This window comes from Alligator mississippiensis, chromosome 3 (assembly GCF_030867095.1).
Source record: "Alligator mississippiensis isolate rAllMis1 chromosome 3, rAllMis1, whole genome shotgun sequence".
NCBI classification, from domain to species: Eukaryota; Metazoa; Chordata; order Crocodylia; family Alligatoridae; genus Alligator; species Alligator mississippiensis.
Window position 1 is genome coordinate 225,138,669 of NC_081826.1, and position 17,272 is coordinate 225,155,940.

The 17,272-nt window shown below is 42.8% G+C and overlaps 1 protein-coding gene across 1 annotated transcript; it reads left to right on the plus strand.

The window, feature by feature from the left end:
* The first annotated feature begins 447 nt into the window (after positions 1–447).
* TMED7 (transmembrane p24 trafficking protein 7) lies at positions 448–10,037 on the plus strand. The gene is made up of 3 exons (XM_019484559.2): positions 448–1,024; positions 3,711–3,956; positions 7,018–10,037. Exons 1-3 carry the CDS (start codon positions 836–838, stop codon positions 7,252–7,254), a joined length of 672 nt encoding a protein of 223 aa, XP_019340104.1. The 5' UTR covers positions 448–835; the 3' UTR covers positions 7,255–10,037.
* Positions 10,038–17,272: the final 7,235 nt, after the last annotated feature.

Genomic DNA, 17,272 nt, shown 5'->3' on the forward strand with positions numbered 1-17,272 from the left:
GTGTGTGTGTGTGCATCGATGTATCTATAAAGATCGAGATATACAAAAATGTACTCGTACACACACACACACACATACATATCTGTGTGTGTATTAGTACAGTTTTGTACTACTATTGATCGTATATCGCACAGGGGTTGAAATTACCCTACGACGCCAATCATGACGATGCACCTGGCAGCAGCCGGGGGTGAATGGCTGCGCGTGGGTCACGTGGGGGCGGGGGCAGACGCGGGGGGGGGTGCAGCCAACCCATGGCCGTTAAACGGCTCAGCGACCCCGCCTTGCTCCCACTCGCGCCCACTCACGTGACAGACATCACATCAAAGCGAGGCTCTCCGCAGCATTAGCTGAACCCTGTGCGGGAAGTGATGTGTTGAAGCCGGGCGAAGAGGCGCAGCGCGGCCAAACTGGCACAAAGACCCCGCCCTCCCTTCCGCCTTCCTGCGCCTGAGCCGCTCCAGCCCCGATAAAGGGGAGGGCGCGTCCTGCCCCGAGACAAACAGGGTCGAGAACTGCAGCGAGGCTGACGTCACGGGCCCTGTGACGGGTTACACGCGCGCGCGCGCGCGCGACCCCCGCCCCCTCTCACTGCGGCGCGCGCAGCTCCTTCTCGTTCCGTCCTTTTCGCCGAGGACCACGTAGGCAAAGCCGCTGGGGTTCACCCGGAAGCACTTCTGCGGCCTAGCCAGGCACTTCCGGGCTCCCGGCAGGCTTCCCCCCTCTGTCCCCCTTGCTCCGCCACGCCGCACCGACCGGCCGTCGCTGCTGCCGACACCCCGCGGCCTCCCGCCGGGCTTCGCTCCCCACGCACCCGCCCCGGCCCCTTGCGGACATGCCGCTGAGGGGCTCGCCCGGCGCCGCGGACTGGGGGCGGCGGCTGGCGGCGCATCTGCTGCTGCTGCTGCCGCTGTTGAGCTGCGCGGTCCGGGCCTCCGAGATCACGTTCGAGCTGCCGGATAACGCGAAGCAGTGCTTCTACGAGGAGATCGCGCAGGGCACCAAGTGCACCCTCGAGTTCCAGGTATCGCGCGGGCCTCCCCCCACGTGTCCGGGCCAGGGCCGGCAAGCTAGGCACATACCGAGGGCCCTAAGTGAAGAAGGGGCCCAGTTGTGCTTATTTTACACATTACAATTACAGTGCAGAGTGGAAACGAAGGAATATAAACATTTTCTTTTCAGTCGGGGGGGGGTCCCCGAGTTTGTTTGCCATGGGCCAACTAAAGGGTTGTTAATCCAGCCCCGGCTCTGGGTATGCTTGCAGGCCACACCCTGTCTGCATCAGTCAGCGGCTGAGCCAAGCCTTAAATATAAAATAATCACATTGTTCGCTCAGAGTTCTCGTATTTGCTGAAAAACCATCTACGCTGAAACAGTACGCAAATAAGCCTCCTTTACTGTGTGTTGTTCACTGTAAGTCGCCAGGGAGTAAGAACTGGGTCATCAAAGTTGAAACATTTCCTTATTTTGTGGCAAGCGGTTGTAAGGAAGTGCTGAGGGGAAACTCAAAAGTCGGTTAAGACTTTGAGAATGGTTTAGGGATTGCATAGGTTGCATCACTTAGCTGCCTCAAAAATGATACGGATCGTATATTGTACAAGGGTTGAAACGATAGTAGGAATACAATAATTATCATGCACCTGGCAACGCTGCACAGCACCCCCTGCTGTGCTGGATGTAGGCCCCCCCATGAGTCAAATGGGGCAGGCTGGTGCAGGGGGTGTCTGACTTGGCAACTGCGCTGGATCTGGCCCCTGGAGCTGTGCCCTCCCTCCTCCAACTGTGCTGGGAAAATTGGGTACCAATAGTGAAGCCTAGTCCGGAGGCAAAAAGCCAGTGCTGTCTGAAGAGAGTAGGCCCTCTACATCCAAGGGGTGTCCCTTTCCTGCTGTAGCAGACTACACATGCAGGTGGCCAGTTTGTTCTGCTGTTCGGTGTTACCTGCTTTGCTGCAGGAGGATGCAAAGCCTGTTTCCTTGTCTTCGTGTGCTCTGGTGGAGAAAGTGCATTAAGGTAAATGCCATAAGCACTCACAAGTTGGGTAATAGGAGAATAAAGGCTACCAAACTCCCTTGAATTTACTCCTCTTTGTATGTGGATGTTATGCTGCAGTCTTTAATTACCTCATGCATACTGTATTTCCACCGGGCCTCTGCCTCGCTTCAGTGCACAGGATGTATGGTGCTTACTGAATGAGCACGTGCCTTAGTGACCAGCTAGTCCATGCTTTGTTTTTTTCATTGCTGGGTGACATATAGCCACATGCCAAATACAATGTCTGTAATTCAAATCCTGCCCTGATGTCACAGTTACTGACTGCTATATAGGCTTTTCTGGGGCTCCTCATTATCACTGTTGAATTAAATGTTTTGTAAACATTAAATTACTTTCTCAACAGTGTTCTTGTTACCCCTATTTCACAGGCAGAGGTCCATTAGGAAAACTAGTGGGATCCAGTGGATTGATTGTGTCCTAGTGGATGCATACTTGGGTAGAGGCTGAACAGGAAAAACCTAATTCTCTTATCTAGTAACCCTTCAGTACTTGATTTTGAAACCTGAATGATCTTCTAATGTCATTTGTATCTACTTTTCTGTGTTTCTGTAAACAACAGGAAAAATATTTTTATCATCTGTTGTCATATGGGTACTTGCTTGGTTCATCTCCAGGCTTGAAACCTCTTCCAGATTCGGGGGGGGATCTGGTTTTCCAACGGGGGGAAAAAAGTCATTTTGTCCCTCTATTGTTTAAATCATTTTTGTCATTCAGGTTGCCAAAAAACAGCTCCTATTAACTTGATACTTAAGGGAATAGCTCTGCAAGCTAAAGTTTTATCTTGGAAATCTAATGTAAAATTTCTGAGGGTACTTGCATCTTAAGAAACAGTCGTTTGAAACATTGTGTCACCATAGGTTTCAGCTGATGTTATCAGTTCAGGGAAGTGACACCACCATACCTTTTATGCAACATAACTGGTGTTGCAGTTGTGTTTAAGAGGTGAACATGTAGTTGTCCACAGTATTTGCTGAAATATTAAATTGTCAAACATAACAGAAGTTCTAAAAACTAGGTTTCCCTTGAGGACTTATGTACAAAGCCTTTTTTTAGAGGTCTACAGTGCATTCATTACCTGTACACCATGATGCTTCAGGTTTTTTTTAAAAGAACAACAATAAGCTGTTTTACTTGTATTTCCTTTTGTTTTCTTTTTTGTGTGAAAATGAGACTTCTCAGTCCCAGTTTTTACCTGTTTTACACCACTCCTGAGTACAAATCAGACAAAACCTGATGTAACAGGTTGGGTGTGTGCCATACCCTTCCAGTCATGCAGAAAGGTGGTGTGACTAACACTACTACCTGCTAGTAATCCTGACCTGCTAGAAGAGCCACAGTCCTGTTCCAAAATCATTTGGGTTGTGCCTGAGGATTGGGCAAAGGAACAATGAAGAATTCACTACATCTAACGTTCTGTTGTCTTAACTTTATTTGTGGCCTGAATTCAGTTTCTTGTGCCATGTCTATTGTGGTCTTGTGAATGGCAAAAGTAAATTTAAACTTTCTAAAGTATATAAATAAACTGCTTGAAACTTACAACTATTACAATATTTTTGTTCTGAGGTTTTCTTCTCTTGGTGTGAGACACAAATATATAAAACTGCTCATTTCCATAGACCAATATATAAATCAGTTGATCATCTCTCATTCTACAGGTGATCACTGGAGGTCATTATGATGTTGACTGTCGGTTGGAAGATCCTGACGGCATTGTGTTATACAAAGAGATGAAGAAACAATATGATAGCTTTACCTTTACTGCATCCAGGAATGGAACCTATAAATTCTGCTTCAGCAATGAATTTTCTACTTTCACACACAAAACTGTGTACTTTGACTTCCAAGTTGGAGAAGATCCACCTCTGTTTCCTAGTGAGAACAGAGTCACTGCCCTTACTCAGGTAAACTGCTGATTTAGTTATGACAGCCAAAGGGCAGATAGCAAAACTCCTCATCCGTATTTGCTCTAGCTTGCCTGAGAGTTAAGTATCCGTATCCTTTGAAAGTTGGTGGGACTAGGTAGTTAACCTAACCATGTGGTTTTTGGATGGGTTTTTTTGGTTTGCTTTTTTCTTTTTAAAGAAGCCCGAGAACTCGACAGTTTTTTTTTTTTTTTTTTTTATGTTAAACTTGGGATTTATAATTGACCTTGCAGAAAACTGAGTGGCAATAATTAATCATCTGAAGAAAATATAATATCTAGGAACTTAAACTCCTAGTTAGCAATAGGAAAATAATTATCAATACATTATTTAATAAAGTTAAGGTAAGTTTTATGGTGGAAAAGCACTACTTCGTAGGACACCAATGTTTAACAGCACATGTACCAATCAGTTCCTAGATGCTGTTCTGGAAGGAGGTGGCAGATAAATGTGGGATTGCTGGGAAACAGTTTCCTCTATTAAGGGGCTCTTGTGGTCTAGCTGGGTGTTAGTTTAACTGGACTCTAATCACATTTTGTATGCTTATTCATTTTGCAGCAAAGTATAACAGATGTGTACATCTGCTGACAGCCATGTGAGCTCCCGTTCCAGAATGGCAGGTGGTGAATGGGTCAGCTGAAAAAAGCATAGTGCAGATGAATGAAATGTACTTAAGGCTTACAGACTAATATCTCTATGCCCCATATTTTTACTAATGGAGTTCATCCTTAGAGTAAAATATTTGTTCTTTTTAATCTAATACTAAATGTTTAACTATAAATAGCTACATTGAGGAAGATGCTAATCCTCTGAATTATTCAGATCACAGGCTGGCATCTTTTTCCTCAGAGAGCTGCATTTCAGCACCTTGACTCTATATGTGTGTGAAAGGAGATCTGTTGCAGTTTCATTTTTTCAAACTAGACTTCTTAAGTTGCCCTTTTGCAGGAATATTCGATACAAATTAAATTGAAAATATAATGCATTTCACCACTGTAGGATTTCTTGAGGGAAATTTAAATATTCAGGTTAACAATCTGTCTTATTTTGACTTGGACACTTAAAGAAAAGACTAGTAGTAGAGCTCAACTGGACTGGAACCAAACTTGTTTTGTATCTAATTTGCTTATATTATAAACAGCGATAAAATTCACTCCAAAATAGCCATTTAAAAAGTATGAGCATGCTCCCCCAAATATCCTCAATGTCCTCTTTCCATTGGATTGAGAAGATCCAATATTCTCTCACAAATAGGTTTTACTACAATGATACAAAGAACACCTGGCTTCAATTCCAGTTTTTTGTAGTGAAGTGTATGGTATAGTAATTAAAGGACCTTCTGCAATGCGTGTGCCCTATGTCTTCTTTTTTCCTGATCTGCTTCTGTCTGCTTCACCTCCATTCAGTTACTGTCATCTACACTTGCATGCCCTCTGGATCCTGTACATCTCATCCACCCTATATTTCATTTCTCCTCCTTTTCGCATCTTCATTCCAGTGTGACTACTTTCAGCTTCTCCTCCTCACTGATGGGACACCCCCCAAGCGGGAGCATCGAGAACACAGGAGAGGCACAATCTTTTTGTGCTCTGTTCCTGTGTTAGACACCTTGGTAGCTCCTGGTTTGTGGAAGGAATCTTTCTCATTTCTGGGTTGAAGCATGCTTAGTTCAGCCAGAATCTTCAGGGATTTATGATGATATATCATTTTATATTGTATTAATATATAATTATACAGCTAGTTATGTGGCTGTTATAACTGAGTAAAATAAGAAAATATGATGTCTGTACTTTTTTTCTGAGGTTTTATAGATTGGTCTAACTTGAGAATTTTCTGTAGGATGACCCCATGACGGACTTTTAAGTCCTTGTTCCAAGGCTCTAGAGTTTCTCAACAAATCTGCTTTTGGAATTTAATGTGAGCAAAGCAGTATTATCTCCAGAGCATGTTCTCTGGATATCTGAAACAATTTACTGGCTGGGCAGTTAGTTTAAAAAAAATCAGTTTGGACAGTTAGTTTGACAGCAATATGAGCAATTAGAATGTGATCTCATGGGAACTGTCAGGCAGCCTTGATTCCAGGTGACTTTTTTTTTTTTCCACCTTTTCCTAACATTTGCACCGTTCATCCTTTAACAATGTACAAGATTACTGTATTTTATCTGAGTGAAGTTCAGAGAGCTTTAAATACGTGGCTACAGTAATTTCTGAATAGAGATAAATATGGCCAAGATGACACATCTTTTGCAGAGTCACATTTCAAGCTCTCTCATTTCTGTAGTAAGCGACAAATGATTGGAAATAGTGTTGCATCCAAAAAGTTTGTGGGGGGAGGCAGATTAGGACTCCCTAGAGAGGGGTTGCAATAGTTTATAAGCAATGGTACAGAGGACCAGTTGTGCATCCCTGTATTTTGTCCTTTTCAGAATATAGAACAGATGCATCCAATGATACTGAAGAGCAACAAATAAAAATTCCCTTTTTTCATTTTTAAATCTTGTGTGATCTGGAGAATGCTCTGCCCAAGATCGTACTAATTGAGATGTTTTCAGGATTTTAAAATATTACATACATGGCTTAGAACAACCACAATTTTTAAAATATTAGTGTATATAGCTGTTAATAGTTGACTTTTTTTTTCTTTATTAGTGCTATGATGCATTAACTTCCTGGAATTGAATCGGGGTATCTTGCATCTCTGCTGCTACTAGATGCACAGAGGAGATGGTAATACTGGACTAAACCAAACAGTGGTGTTCTTCAGTATGACATTCTTATATTCTCTTATGAATTGAGAATCATGTGGTGTTTGAGTCTTGTTTTGTGACTACTTAAGATCAATATCTTTTGTATTAAACCTGAATGTTTGGAGAAAGGTGTAAAGTGTGTCCAGTTTGACAGTTTAAAAACAAATAGATTGAAACACTAAGTCATAAAATTATGGTAAGGGCAACTGTATACACTCAAATAAACCATCTTCTTTTTTTTCTTTTTTCTCTTTTACTATAAAAAATTTTTTTTTCTTCCTTTTTTGGTCTAGATGGAGTCTGCTTGTGTTTCAATTCATGAAGCTTTGAAGTCTGTCATCGATTATCAGACTCACTTCCGCTTGAGAGAAGCACAAGGCCGCAGCAGGGCAGAAGACCTGAACACGAGAGTGGCATATTGGTCAATAGGGGAAGCAATCATTCTTCTTGTAGTTAGTGTTGGGCAGGTGTTTCTTCTCAAAAGCTTCTTTTCAGATAAAAGAACCACCACAACCCGTGTTGGATCATAACTACTAGTGAGATGATGTCTCTGATCCAATGCACACTTCATTTGTAAAATTGCTGTTCTCCAATTAATTGTAGGTACAAAAGAACAAAATATGAGCAACATCTTAAATATTTTTGCCCATCCCTGTTCAGTAAAAATTACAAAAAATGCCCAGAAATTGTGGAAGGGATGCCTTATTTGAAATATTTGGAAGACTTTGGAATGTACTATTTTTGGATGTTTTGTATTAAACATCCAGCAGTGACCTGTGGGATTTTTTTTCATTTGTTCTGTTTCTACTGATTAATCTAATTTGTTTGATATTACCAATAAGATTACCCATGTGCGGTATAATGCTTTAAAAAAATGTTGAAAAGTGTACATGTGAAAAATTGATGGCATTTTAGTATTTTAGGCTGAAAGTGTTGGATTAGAAACGAAAGCAAACGTGAGGAGCTGTAGTCACAAAACATTGTACTACATTGTTTTGATTTGCTGTGAAAATCCAGTTATCTTTCTTTGCTTACTTGTAAAGTGTTACAAGCTAACACTACATTGTGGGACAGATTCTCCAGTTGCCTGATACCTTTCCATCTTTGACACTTTCTGAGTTTTATACTTGGAAATATTTATGGGAAAAATTGCATTATATGCTAAAATGTAATGGAATTTCTGTTTTACTGAAGAAAATGTAGACTGAGACTACTCAGGAAACAAACTTTCAATGCTCTGTTGATTTCCAAGGTTTTTATTTTTAAAAAAAATGCAATAAAATAGGGAGAATCTTGTAATTTTGTCACTGAAATTGTACAGTCTTTGTATGCTGCTGGTGGTTTCCAGAATATGACACCAGAGGTAAACTGTCTCCTTAAGCAACACAGCACCAACACTGGATGAGGTTGTATGACATCTCTGCAAGGCACATATAAAGCTTTTATTATCCTAGTGAGAGTCCAATTAGATAATTGCATCACACAGGTTCTGAAAATTTTATCTCCGTGGGCATGGTGCACTTATACATAATGGCCTTGGGCATCTAACTACCACCTCTTTGCTAATGGTCATGTGATATTTTAAATGTTTCAAGGTGTCTTTTTGGTAGGTTTGTAGACTAAATTGTTTCCATTCCTCATGTCTTGAATAGTTGTGGTAGAGTTCATACTCTGCAAAATCTTGCTTTATTTGGACATGGGAGATAGCAAATATCTGTACATAAATTTCTTAAATTGAGCTATTCGGAGTAAGGTTTAACAGCTCCAGATTATTCTGGAAGGAAAAAGGGACTCTTGCCAATTCTCAAGTGTACAGGAGAAATTACAACTAAAGACATGAAAATGCAGGGCTTTCATATATTTCAATTCACAATTTTACTAAAACTGGTACTGCATACTTAATCCTAGGTTAAAAAGGATAGAGATTGATTTACTGCTGGTGTTGACCATTTATTGCCCACTCTGGAAAAAATGTAAAAAGTATATATACACATTGCACTTGGACATGCAGTGTAAACTATGCCCATTTGAAATTAAAATGCTCAGACTAAGAAAAGGATGAACTAGATTTATCCTTGTGAATTGACCAGTTATTGTACTCTGAAATATTAAAGAAAAACTAAAGTTAACTTGATACTGTTGAAAAGTCGCAGGGGTTGGTAAGTGAAAAACATCTCTCTTAGTTTCAGAAATCCATTTGATGTCCTCATAAATGGGGCAGGAGTCTTTTTGTTCAAGTACAGCAATTCTGTTTTCTTGGTGGTGGGGGAGGGGGAACAATGGCAACACTGACTACGAAGTTGCAAAAAATACTGATGTGCAGACTTTTGTCACAAACACCATAGGCTTGCGCCTGCATGTGATGCTCTTTCCTGATTGTGCCTGTCTGCTTTACTCTTGTGTGTTGTGGCAAACCAGTCTCACGCAGGATTCATTTAGGCTTCGTTACACACACTAATGAGACAAACAGCACAGTTAGTGCAAGTGTTGCATGTTTGCTATGGAAAATGAAAATACCCAGTTTTGACAGTGTCCCATTGTAATCTTCTGAAGCTTGAACTATCACTTGTTAAGTAGCCGATCAGTTAATGAGTAGCTTAATTGCAATGGAAACCATTTGTTTTAAAGAAGTGAAATCAGTTGCTTTGTGTTGCTGTCAAAATGGGTAAATAATGGTGTAGGCCAAATATTGGCTTATCTTCACATATAATACACTTAGTCTGTCTTTCCTGTCTCTTTCTTATTTCTTAATGTTTGAATGTGTGAAATGGGACTGTTTGGTTCAATATGCCTCCCACCGCAAGAGGTTTAGCGGAATTCACTTTCAAGTTGAAGTTGGGTATTCAAACCCATCCTCTGGTATATTGCTGAGTAATATGCAGCGTTAGTTTAAAAATGCCTTTATTTTTATGTTCTAAAAACATGGCACAAATACACGTTTAAACATAGTTGTATATATTTTTTAGAGTAAGTGGTTGAATAAATAGGGCATAACAGATGTGTTTAATATTTCAACAGTGGGTGAAGAAACTTTCTAAGATGTTGGCTGAAGCTGCATCTTCCTTTTATATTAAGAAAATGGTTCAAGTATGAGGTGTGGTATACAAATCACCCCAAATTGATTAAATAATAAAACTCTCTGAACTGCAAAAGACACCAGGCTTTTGAGTATTCCTTGGATGTTTTATGTTTACGGAATCTTTTGTCCTGAAATGTCACTTCCTGTTTTAGTTTGAAAACCTTTGTTAGTTTGAATAAAACAAAAAACGGACCCTGTGAATACTGTATGGGAAAATAAAAATTAATATATGAACGTAGTCTTACTGGATTTTTATTTGGTGTGGGTGGGGGAAGCAACATTCTGGGAAGAATTGTTCTGAAGTGTAAACTTGAACCAGTTAACTTTTATTTTAAGATAAGTATCTTTAACTATTTTATAAACCCAAGCAATCAAGTTGCATCTGATAAATTATTTTCCCTTCCATATGAACTTGAAATTGCAACAATCACTGTACTCCATATTGGGCTACAGTCTAAATGACTATAGCATGCTATCAGTTATGCTACAGAGCCATTAAACAAATGGAATCCTGTATGGCTGATTTATTGTTACTTAGGCTTTCATACTGAATGTCTTGCACTAATATTTGGTACTCTGAACTATTAATTTGAGTGGAGTTTAAGGTGTCTTGGCCTTTGAAATTGCAAGCAACTTGGGATCTCTCTTCTGTGATGGGACCACAGGTATGAGGCATAGCTAACAATTTATATGATATATTACATTAGTATAAAATAATAATGTCAGTATATGGCTAATATAATTGAGTAAAATATTATTTTTTTACAATCTATTGGTTCACCCATTTATGGCCTTTAACAGACACTTTTTCTCTTCGTAAGAGCTGCCTTGTCTCCCCCAAAATTCCCAACAGGTGGTACAAGTTAACCTGAATCAGACTGACTCTACCCTGCTCCCAAAGTGACTTAAATAGGAAAAGTGAATTGCAAAGCATGAAGGTCCTTTTTGCATAAAATACCCTCTAACTAGAATTCAGACTCAAAACATGACAAACCCATGCTTTTCCTCTACAGTAGGATAGTAGAGTGGGCACATTCTAATAAGATGTACTGGATAAACTTGTTTACTAATAACTTTTTTAATAGTTATTAAAATAACTTTTTAAAATAGTTGATGAACATATAAGTCCTTTGGCTTTCAATAAAGGTACTTTTATTTTTTTTTCTGGATCTTTATGGCCCTTTGTTTTGCTCACACGTGAGTACATTCTGCTAGCTGTCTTGGTATTATGCATAGCGTGACCTTATGTTTCTATGGTGCAGTTAACTCCTAAAAAGCACTTCTACAAGAATCTGTTTTCTCTTTTCACCTGCTACATATACTCTGACTTGGATTTTTACCAGGAGAATGTGGTACAAAATCTTGATGGCAGTGAACATACGAATTGCCATTCCAAGCTGGGGCAGAATTTTTCCACTGTTCTTTCTCTGCCAGTGCCTGACAACAGATGCTTCAGAGGTGGATGCAAAAACCTGTCAAGTGAGACATAAGTAATACCACACCATAAAAAAGCTGCAAAGTGCCTCTAGAGGTGGCTTTCTGAATTTAGCTGTGCATGTTTATGTCTTTCCAGATATTTACACTTAACAGTAGCTGTTGTCATTTGTCTTTCAGTTTGGTTGAGCTTGCCCTCAGTAACACTGGTAAGGATGAGCTCCACAGACTAATGGTGCTATGTATTTTACCAATTGTTAATAGAGTAGCATCTTGCAGTGAGAGAGAGAAGAGTAAAAATCTTCTTTCTACCTTCCTTTATGCTTCTTTTATCCTATACCCCCTTCCTGGTTTTCTCTTCAGTTATCACTGGATGATTTCTACTACAGCTCATTGATGGGTCTTGGGATGACTTAAAAGTCCAATCCCTAAGCCACAAACCCATCTGAACAAGTTGCAGGTCTTCCTGTAGCAGAGAGTAGGCTGTGGGCTAGAATCTCTCTCCTTTTCTTTCCTCCGTTCTCTCTGCTCTGACGGCAAGACACTTGACCCTGGAATGGGCTGCTGTTTGGTTGAGGCTGCAGCACCACCAGAGTCAGTGGGCAGCCAGCTCTTCAGTCCCTCCCTGGGCTAGCAGCTCCCACCTCTCCCTCAGTACCTTAAATGTGATTCATACAAGTTTCCCTTGCTTTATGCGGGTTCTGTATGTGCGAATTTGCTGTTATGCGATGACCCTTTTTATACCAAAAATTAATTATCTGCGAGGTAAATTCACTCTTATGCGATTGGTGTGGTAGAAGCCGTCAGCTGCTTTGTGCGGTGCGTTGTGGGAGTGATGTGCACCAAAATATAGTCTGTGTGGATCTGTGCTCCTTGCTCATCTGCGACGTGTTTCTGTAGTTGCCATCCCCATGCTGGCTTCTAAGCATCCTGCTAGCTTATCTCCTACCCTGCTCCATCAATGAAGTGCAAGAGAACTTCACTAACACTGGAGACCCTTCACCACCCTCTCTTCATGCCAACTAAACATTCATCCCCACCATCAGGTGCTGCTGTTTGTAAGTACTAAAATTGTCTTGCAAAAGTGATAGAAATAGGTCTGGGGGTCAGTACAGTTGAGGTCTTGGATCGTATCCCTATTTGTTACATTGTCAAGTGGGTTCCCCGGATACGAATTTGAGTCATGCGCCGTTTTCCAGGAACACATGTACAGCAGGGGTTCCCAACCTTTTTATGCTGCAGACCAGCAAACTGTGGACCAGCAGTGAATAGCATACTGTGGGCAGGTAGCCAACCCTTTTTTATACTTAGTAAAAAAAAAAGGTTGGCTCCAGTCTGCAGTATGCTGGTTGCTTCCAGTCCGCAGTTTGCTGGTCCACGGTCACTTCCAGTCGGGCACTCAACCCTTCACAGCTGGGCACCAGGCCGCAACCTGGGAGTCGGGAACCCCTGATGTACAGCATAAAGTGAGGGAAACCTGTAGTGATGCTATAGCTGGAATGGTCCAGAATTTTTTTTAAATATAATTTGTATCTGAGGCCAAATTAGCCTAAACTAATTCCAAATCCAAGAGTTCAGAACCATAAGTGGCCCTACTACCGGCAAACATCCTCCACCTGCACCTGGGGCTTCAAATCTTTCCAAAACCTTTGGCAGGCATCCTACTTGCAGGCCCAAGCCTGGAGGCTTGGGGTTTGGATGCCCCTGCATTTTGCTTGCCTAAGCCATAAGGACCTCGGAGCAAGCAAGGCAGGAGACTCCCATTTCCATAAACTGGGCTTAAAGCTACTGCACCTTGGTGGGTACTGAACCATGCCAGAAGAGCAGTTCTCCTGTGCAGCAGTTCAGGAAAACTGCCTTCTTGGGAGATAACCTGCCAGGTTAAGAAGCCACGACGCTTGATCTGAGAAATGACACGAGGGGCAAGGATTTCTTGAGGCTATACCATTTGTGGGACCAAGTGCATAACTGGAGCCCAGTCAGACAAGCTTCTAAAGGCAAGACAGTCTTCCTCATGTATGTGAGCACAGTGCTTTGAGTCTGGACAGGGTGGGAGGCTGGCTAAGACAGCTTATGCCTCTCTGGGCTAGTTGGTCCTTAAGGTGCAGCTTTGACCTGCTTGATGCCTGACTTCAGGCTGCCCTCCTCTCTTCCTCCTGGCTGCAATCTTACAGGAGCAGAAATCACCCCCTGTGGCTCTCCAGTGTCAGGCACATGCGAGCCAGGGTCAGGAATTAATTGTGCTACAAGTATTCTTTTCCAGAGTAAAACAATGCAAGGCTTCCTCCAACATCTCTGTCCCCCACCACTCAGTGTAATCGCTGTATTCCCATGGTTTTCCTGTCAGATCGGAAGAGCCTGCGTATGTCAGCAGCCCTGTTCAAATGGTGCAGAGTCGCGTCTGGAGTTTAAGTTATGCTGAGTTTTAGGGGGTTTTTTTTTAATCATTTAAGAAGTTTTGAGTTGTCTATAGGCACCCCTGGGCACAGAACGGGGCTCTAGGCTTCACCCACTGCCTCCCGCTTAGAGCTGGTCGCAGCCCGCAGCAGCGCCGCGCAGCCGGGACCCTGCCCCAGGGGTGGCAGCAGCCTCCCCGCGCTGCCCCCCAGCCTCAGGCCCAGCCCCGCAGGCACTTCCGCTTCCGCCTGCTGCCGCGGGGCTGGGATCTGCCTCCGTGTGCGCCTGCGCCGCCGGGGCGCCTGCAGCCGCTGTCCCCGGTCTGGTACGGATCTGGTGGGGGGATTTGCCTCCTGCCTGGCACAAGGCAGCTCAGAGGCACGGGCGAGCTGCTCTGCGAGGGGTGCTGGCAGGCATGGCCAGCAAGGCGGAGAGTCCACAGGGGCATCTGGGGTGCTGGAGCCCTCGGGGGTGGGGCCGCCTTGGCAGCTCTCAGCACGAGGGAGAAATCTCCGTGCCCCGCTCTGCGCAGGCCCTGCGCCGGGTGCCAGCGCTTGTTGTTGGGATGCCACAGGGTGCTACGCCCCTTTGGACCTGCCACCGCCTTGGGAGCTCTTGCCAGGGGGGCAAAACCCACCGTGGAGTTTTTGCAAAATGCAAGTGAAAGCGAAGAGCCGGCCTCTTCCTCGGGGCGTCTTGGGTCCAGGGAAATGGGGAGCCGCTGCCTGGCCAGGGCAGCGCCTGCCAATTCTGAGCCTGTTAGTCTCTAAGGCCTCTAGAGGGTGCATGTTCCCTCCGCTATGCAGGTCTGGGTGAGTGGTGTGATCAATTTAGGCCAGCTGCATTCCCAGGCCATAAAAATGCCTGTCCAGCATAAAGAACCAACCAGCTGTAAAGTTAGCGTTTGAAAGGTCTTAGTAGCTGGTTTCTGGCTGGCTTTCATTTGAATGTGTAGCAGGGCCTGAAGCTGCTTCCAGAGCCAGTCTAGGGGGGTGCGGGGCCTAGAGCAAATCAGCCTGCATGGGGCTTCCTTAAGAATGTGTGGGGCCGTGTTACCCCCATAAGGTGGGGTGTCTCCGTGCTTCCTCCATGGCGCAGGGCTGAGCCATCAGGTCCTGACGGGCCCTGCAGGAGGGGCCACGGCTGCTCTGCCTGGCTCCGCGGGACTCCACCAAAGCACGGGGCCCAGGGCGGTCGCCCTGATTTGCCGTACCCTTTGGGATGGCTCTGGGTGTGCTGCCCTGCCCTGTCTTTTGCCTGAGACTAACAGGCCTATTTGTTACTGCTTTCCTGAGACTAATGGGCTACCCTCCTCTCTTCCTATTCACTGAAATTTTATAGGAGCAGATTTATACTGGGGTCTCCAAAAGCTTCTGTCTCCCTTGTCCCTGCCTTGGTGGACCCCCAGGAGTAGCCTTTCCCTTCCACTGTGGGTGCCAGGAGCATGTCAAAGACCAGAAGTGTGCAATAGGTAGACCAGCCAAGGACTGCGCTGACAATGCTCCAAACCCCTCTAGAGCAGCATTTCTCAACCCATGAGTCTCGAGCCAAAAGTGGGTTGCAAGAATATATTAAAGGGTCATGAACAAACTTTAAAATTGGATCAGCAAAATTTAAAAATGGACTCTCCTTTAAAGGAGAGAAACATGGGAAACCATGGCTTTTGCCGTGCAGGCTGGCAGAGTTCCATACTGTGGGGCCGGGGGCAGTGGATCAGGAGTGAAGGGCACTGGGTCGGGACTGGTCATCAATATTTAGAAATGGGTCTTGGTACCAAAGTGGTTGAGAACCTCTGCTCTAGGGTACTGCAAGGTGACACTGTTTCCCCTACCTCAGCCCTGGCACAGGGCAGGAGGTAACAGTACTGCCCTACCCTTCTTCTGTGAAATTCACCCCCCACCCCCAGGGTGAGGGGAGGTGTTACACACACCTCCCTGTAGCAGCTTGCATAAATCTCGGACAGGGAGTTTAACCTAAAATGGCTTAAACAATCAGCCCCATCTTGCTGGAGTCAGTCTAACTGCCTGGGGTCAAAGCTGAGGAAGACATTTGCTTTTTGTCAGTGGGAGCCTGCAATGTGGCTGTCTACTTATGCTGTGGGAATGAGGCTTAGAAACTGAATATTAAAACATTATTTATGATCAAATATTCTGAAATAATTGATTAAAAACATGTTTGAGTCTTTCCAGCTCCATAGTCTGTCGTGAACTTTTGAATAAATAGGGACATGTTGCCATACTTTTAAAATGAAATGCAGATTTCAAATCTTGAAGGGACGTTATTGACTTGAAATCCCAAAGATTCTAATGTCAAAAGTCCATAAAAGTAATTTCATGCAGGACCCCTGCCATTGAATCCTGTCTCAATTTAGGTGCCTTCTTATAACATATTTTTGTCAGTGCCTCTTCTTTTTTTATCACTATGTGAGAAATCCAAGGAACAAAACAGGGAAATTGATTGTCTACAGTGAAAACAGTGGGCCATGCTGTTTACTTGGTATATTTCACTGTGTTTTGTCCCTAAGCTATTTTTTCCTCTCAAATTATTGCCATTTTAGATGGTACTCAAATTAATAGTAGTTAAAAGTTTTCATATGGAAATGCAGTTGAGTTGACCATAAGAGATGTCTTGACTTTAGAGATTTTAATGTGATACTGCAGCTGTTGCACTGCTGAATTGGGCACAAAAACTTTATAGGGCTTTATAAATTCCCTGCAGTTTAGATTATAGAATATTCAGGACTACATCCTCAGTGGGAGATGAAACAATATGCCAGTCAGTAGCCCAATAGATTTTAAACTAACTTTAATTCAGAGGGCCAGATGCAACTAGGGATGAGTTGGACATTCCTGTTTAATGACTTTCAGTTTCAGCTGATGCAAATATTGTCCATCCCTTTGACACATAAAAATGTATTGAATAAATTAGTAGTTGAGAGACAGTTATGGTGAATACTGAGGCCCAGCGCCATTGCTCCCCTGAGTGTCTACTTTAGTATGACAATATGAAAGAGGAAGATTAACTGAGCTGTGGCTATCTGAGAACTCACAGTGCAACTATATAAATTGCTTTTTTTCTCTTCCCTTTTTCCCTCTTATGTAGACAATAGCAGGGAGGGCATAATAACATACATTTTATAACTTAGTAAATAAAATGTACTCTCTCTGCTTGAACTATTTTTGTCTCATTTTAGCTGTTTTTATTTCATACCTGATGATGGTGAAAGGCAAGTCTGTTATTTATTACAAGAATGCACTCCAAATGCCAGACACAAGAGTCTTTGGCAGCTGTTATTTCATCTTTGGTTGTCTTGTGACTTCCTGCCAAATGCTAATAATAATTAGCTAAAATGGGAAGAAGTAAAATTTGTAGTTCTGAAATTACGGAAGTTGGGTTTTGTGATTTCTCTTTTACTCTTAATTTTTAACTCTTAACCAGTTTATATAAAGAAATCATTATCACAAGAGCATATTCTGTATTAATATGATAGTACTATTTTATCAAGTAACATCAAAAGCAAACTTGGGATACAAAAAATGCTTTTTTGTAAAGATGACGTGGAGAACTTTTCTTAAAAAATTATTTTCTTCCAAAACTGAAGGGCACAGGTTTCGATAAAATCACAACTGTAATAAAGT

Coding starts and splice junctions, on each gene's coding strand:
- TMED7 (XM_019484559.2), top strand. CDS start 836: ATGCCGCTGAGGGGCTCGCCCGGCGCCGCGGACTGGGGGCGGCGGCTG. Junction 1,025..3,710: donor AGTGCACCCTCGAGTTCCAG/GTATCGCGCGGG, acceptor CTCATTCTACAG/GTGATCACTGGAGGTCATTA. Junction 3,957..7,017: donor GAGTCACTGCCCTTACTCAG/GTAAACTGCTGA, acceptor TTTTTGGTCTAG/ATGGAGTCTGCTTGTGTTTC.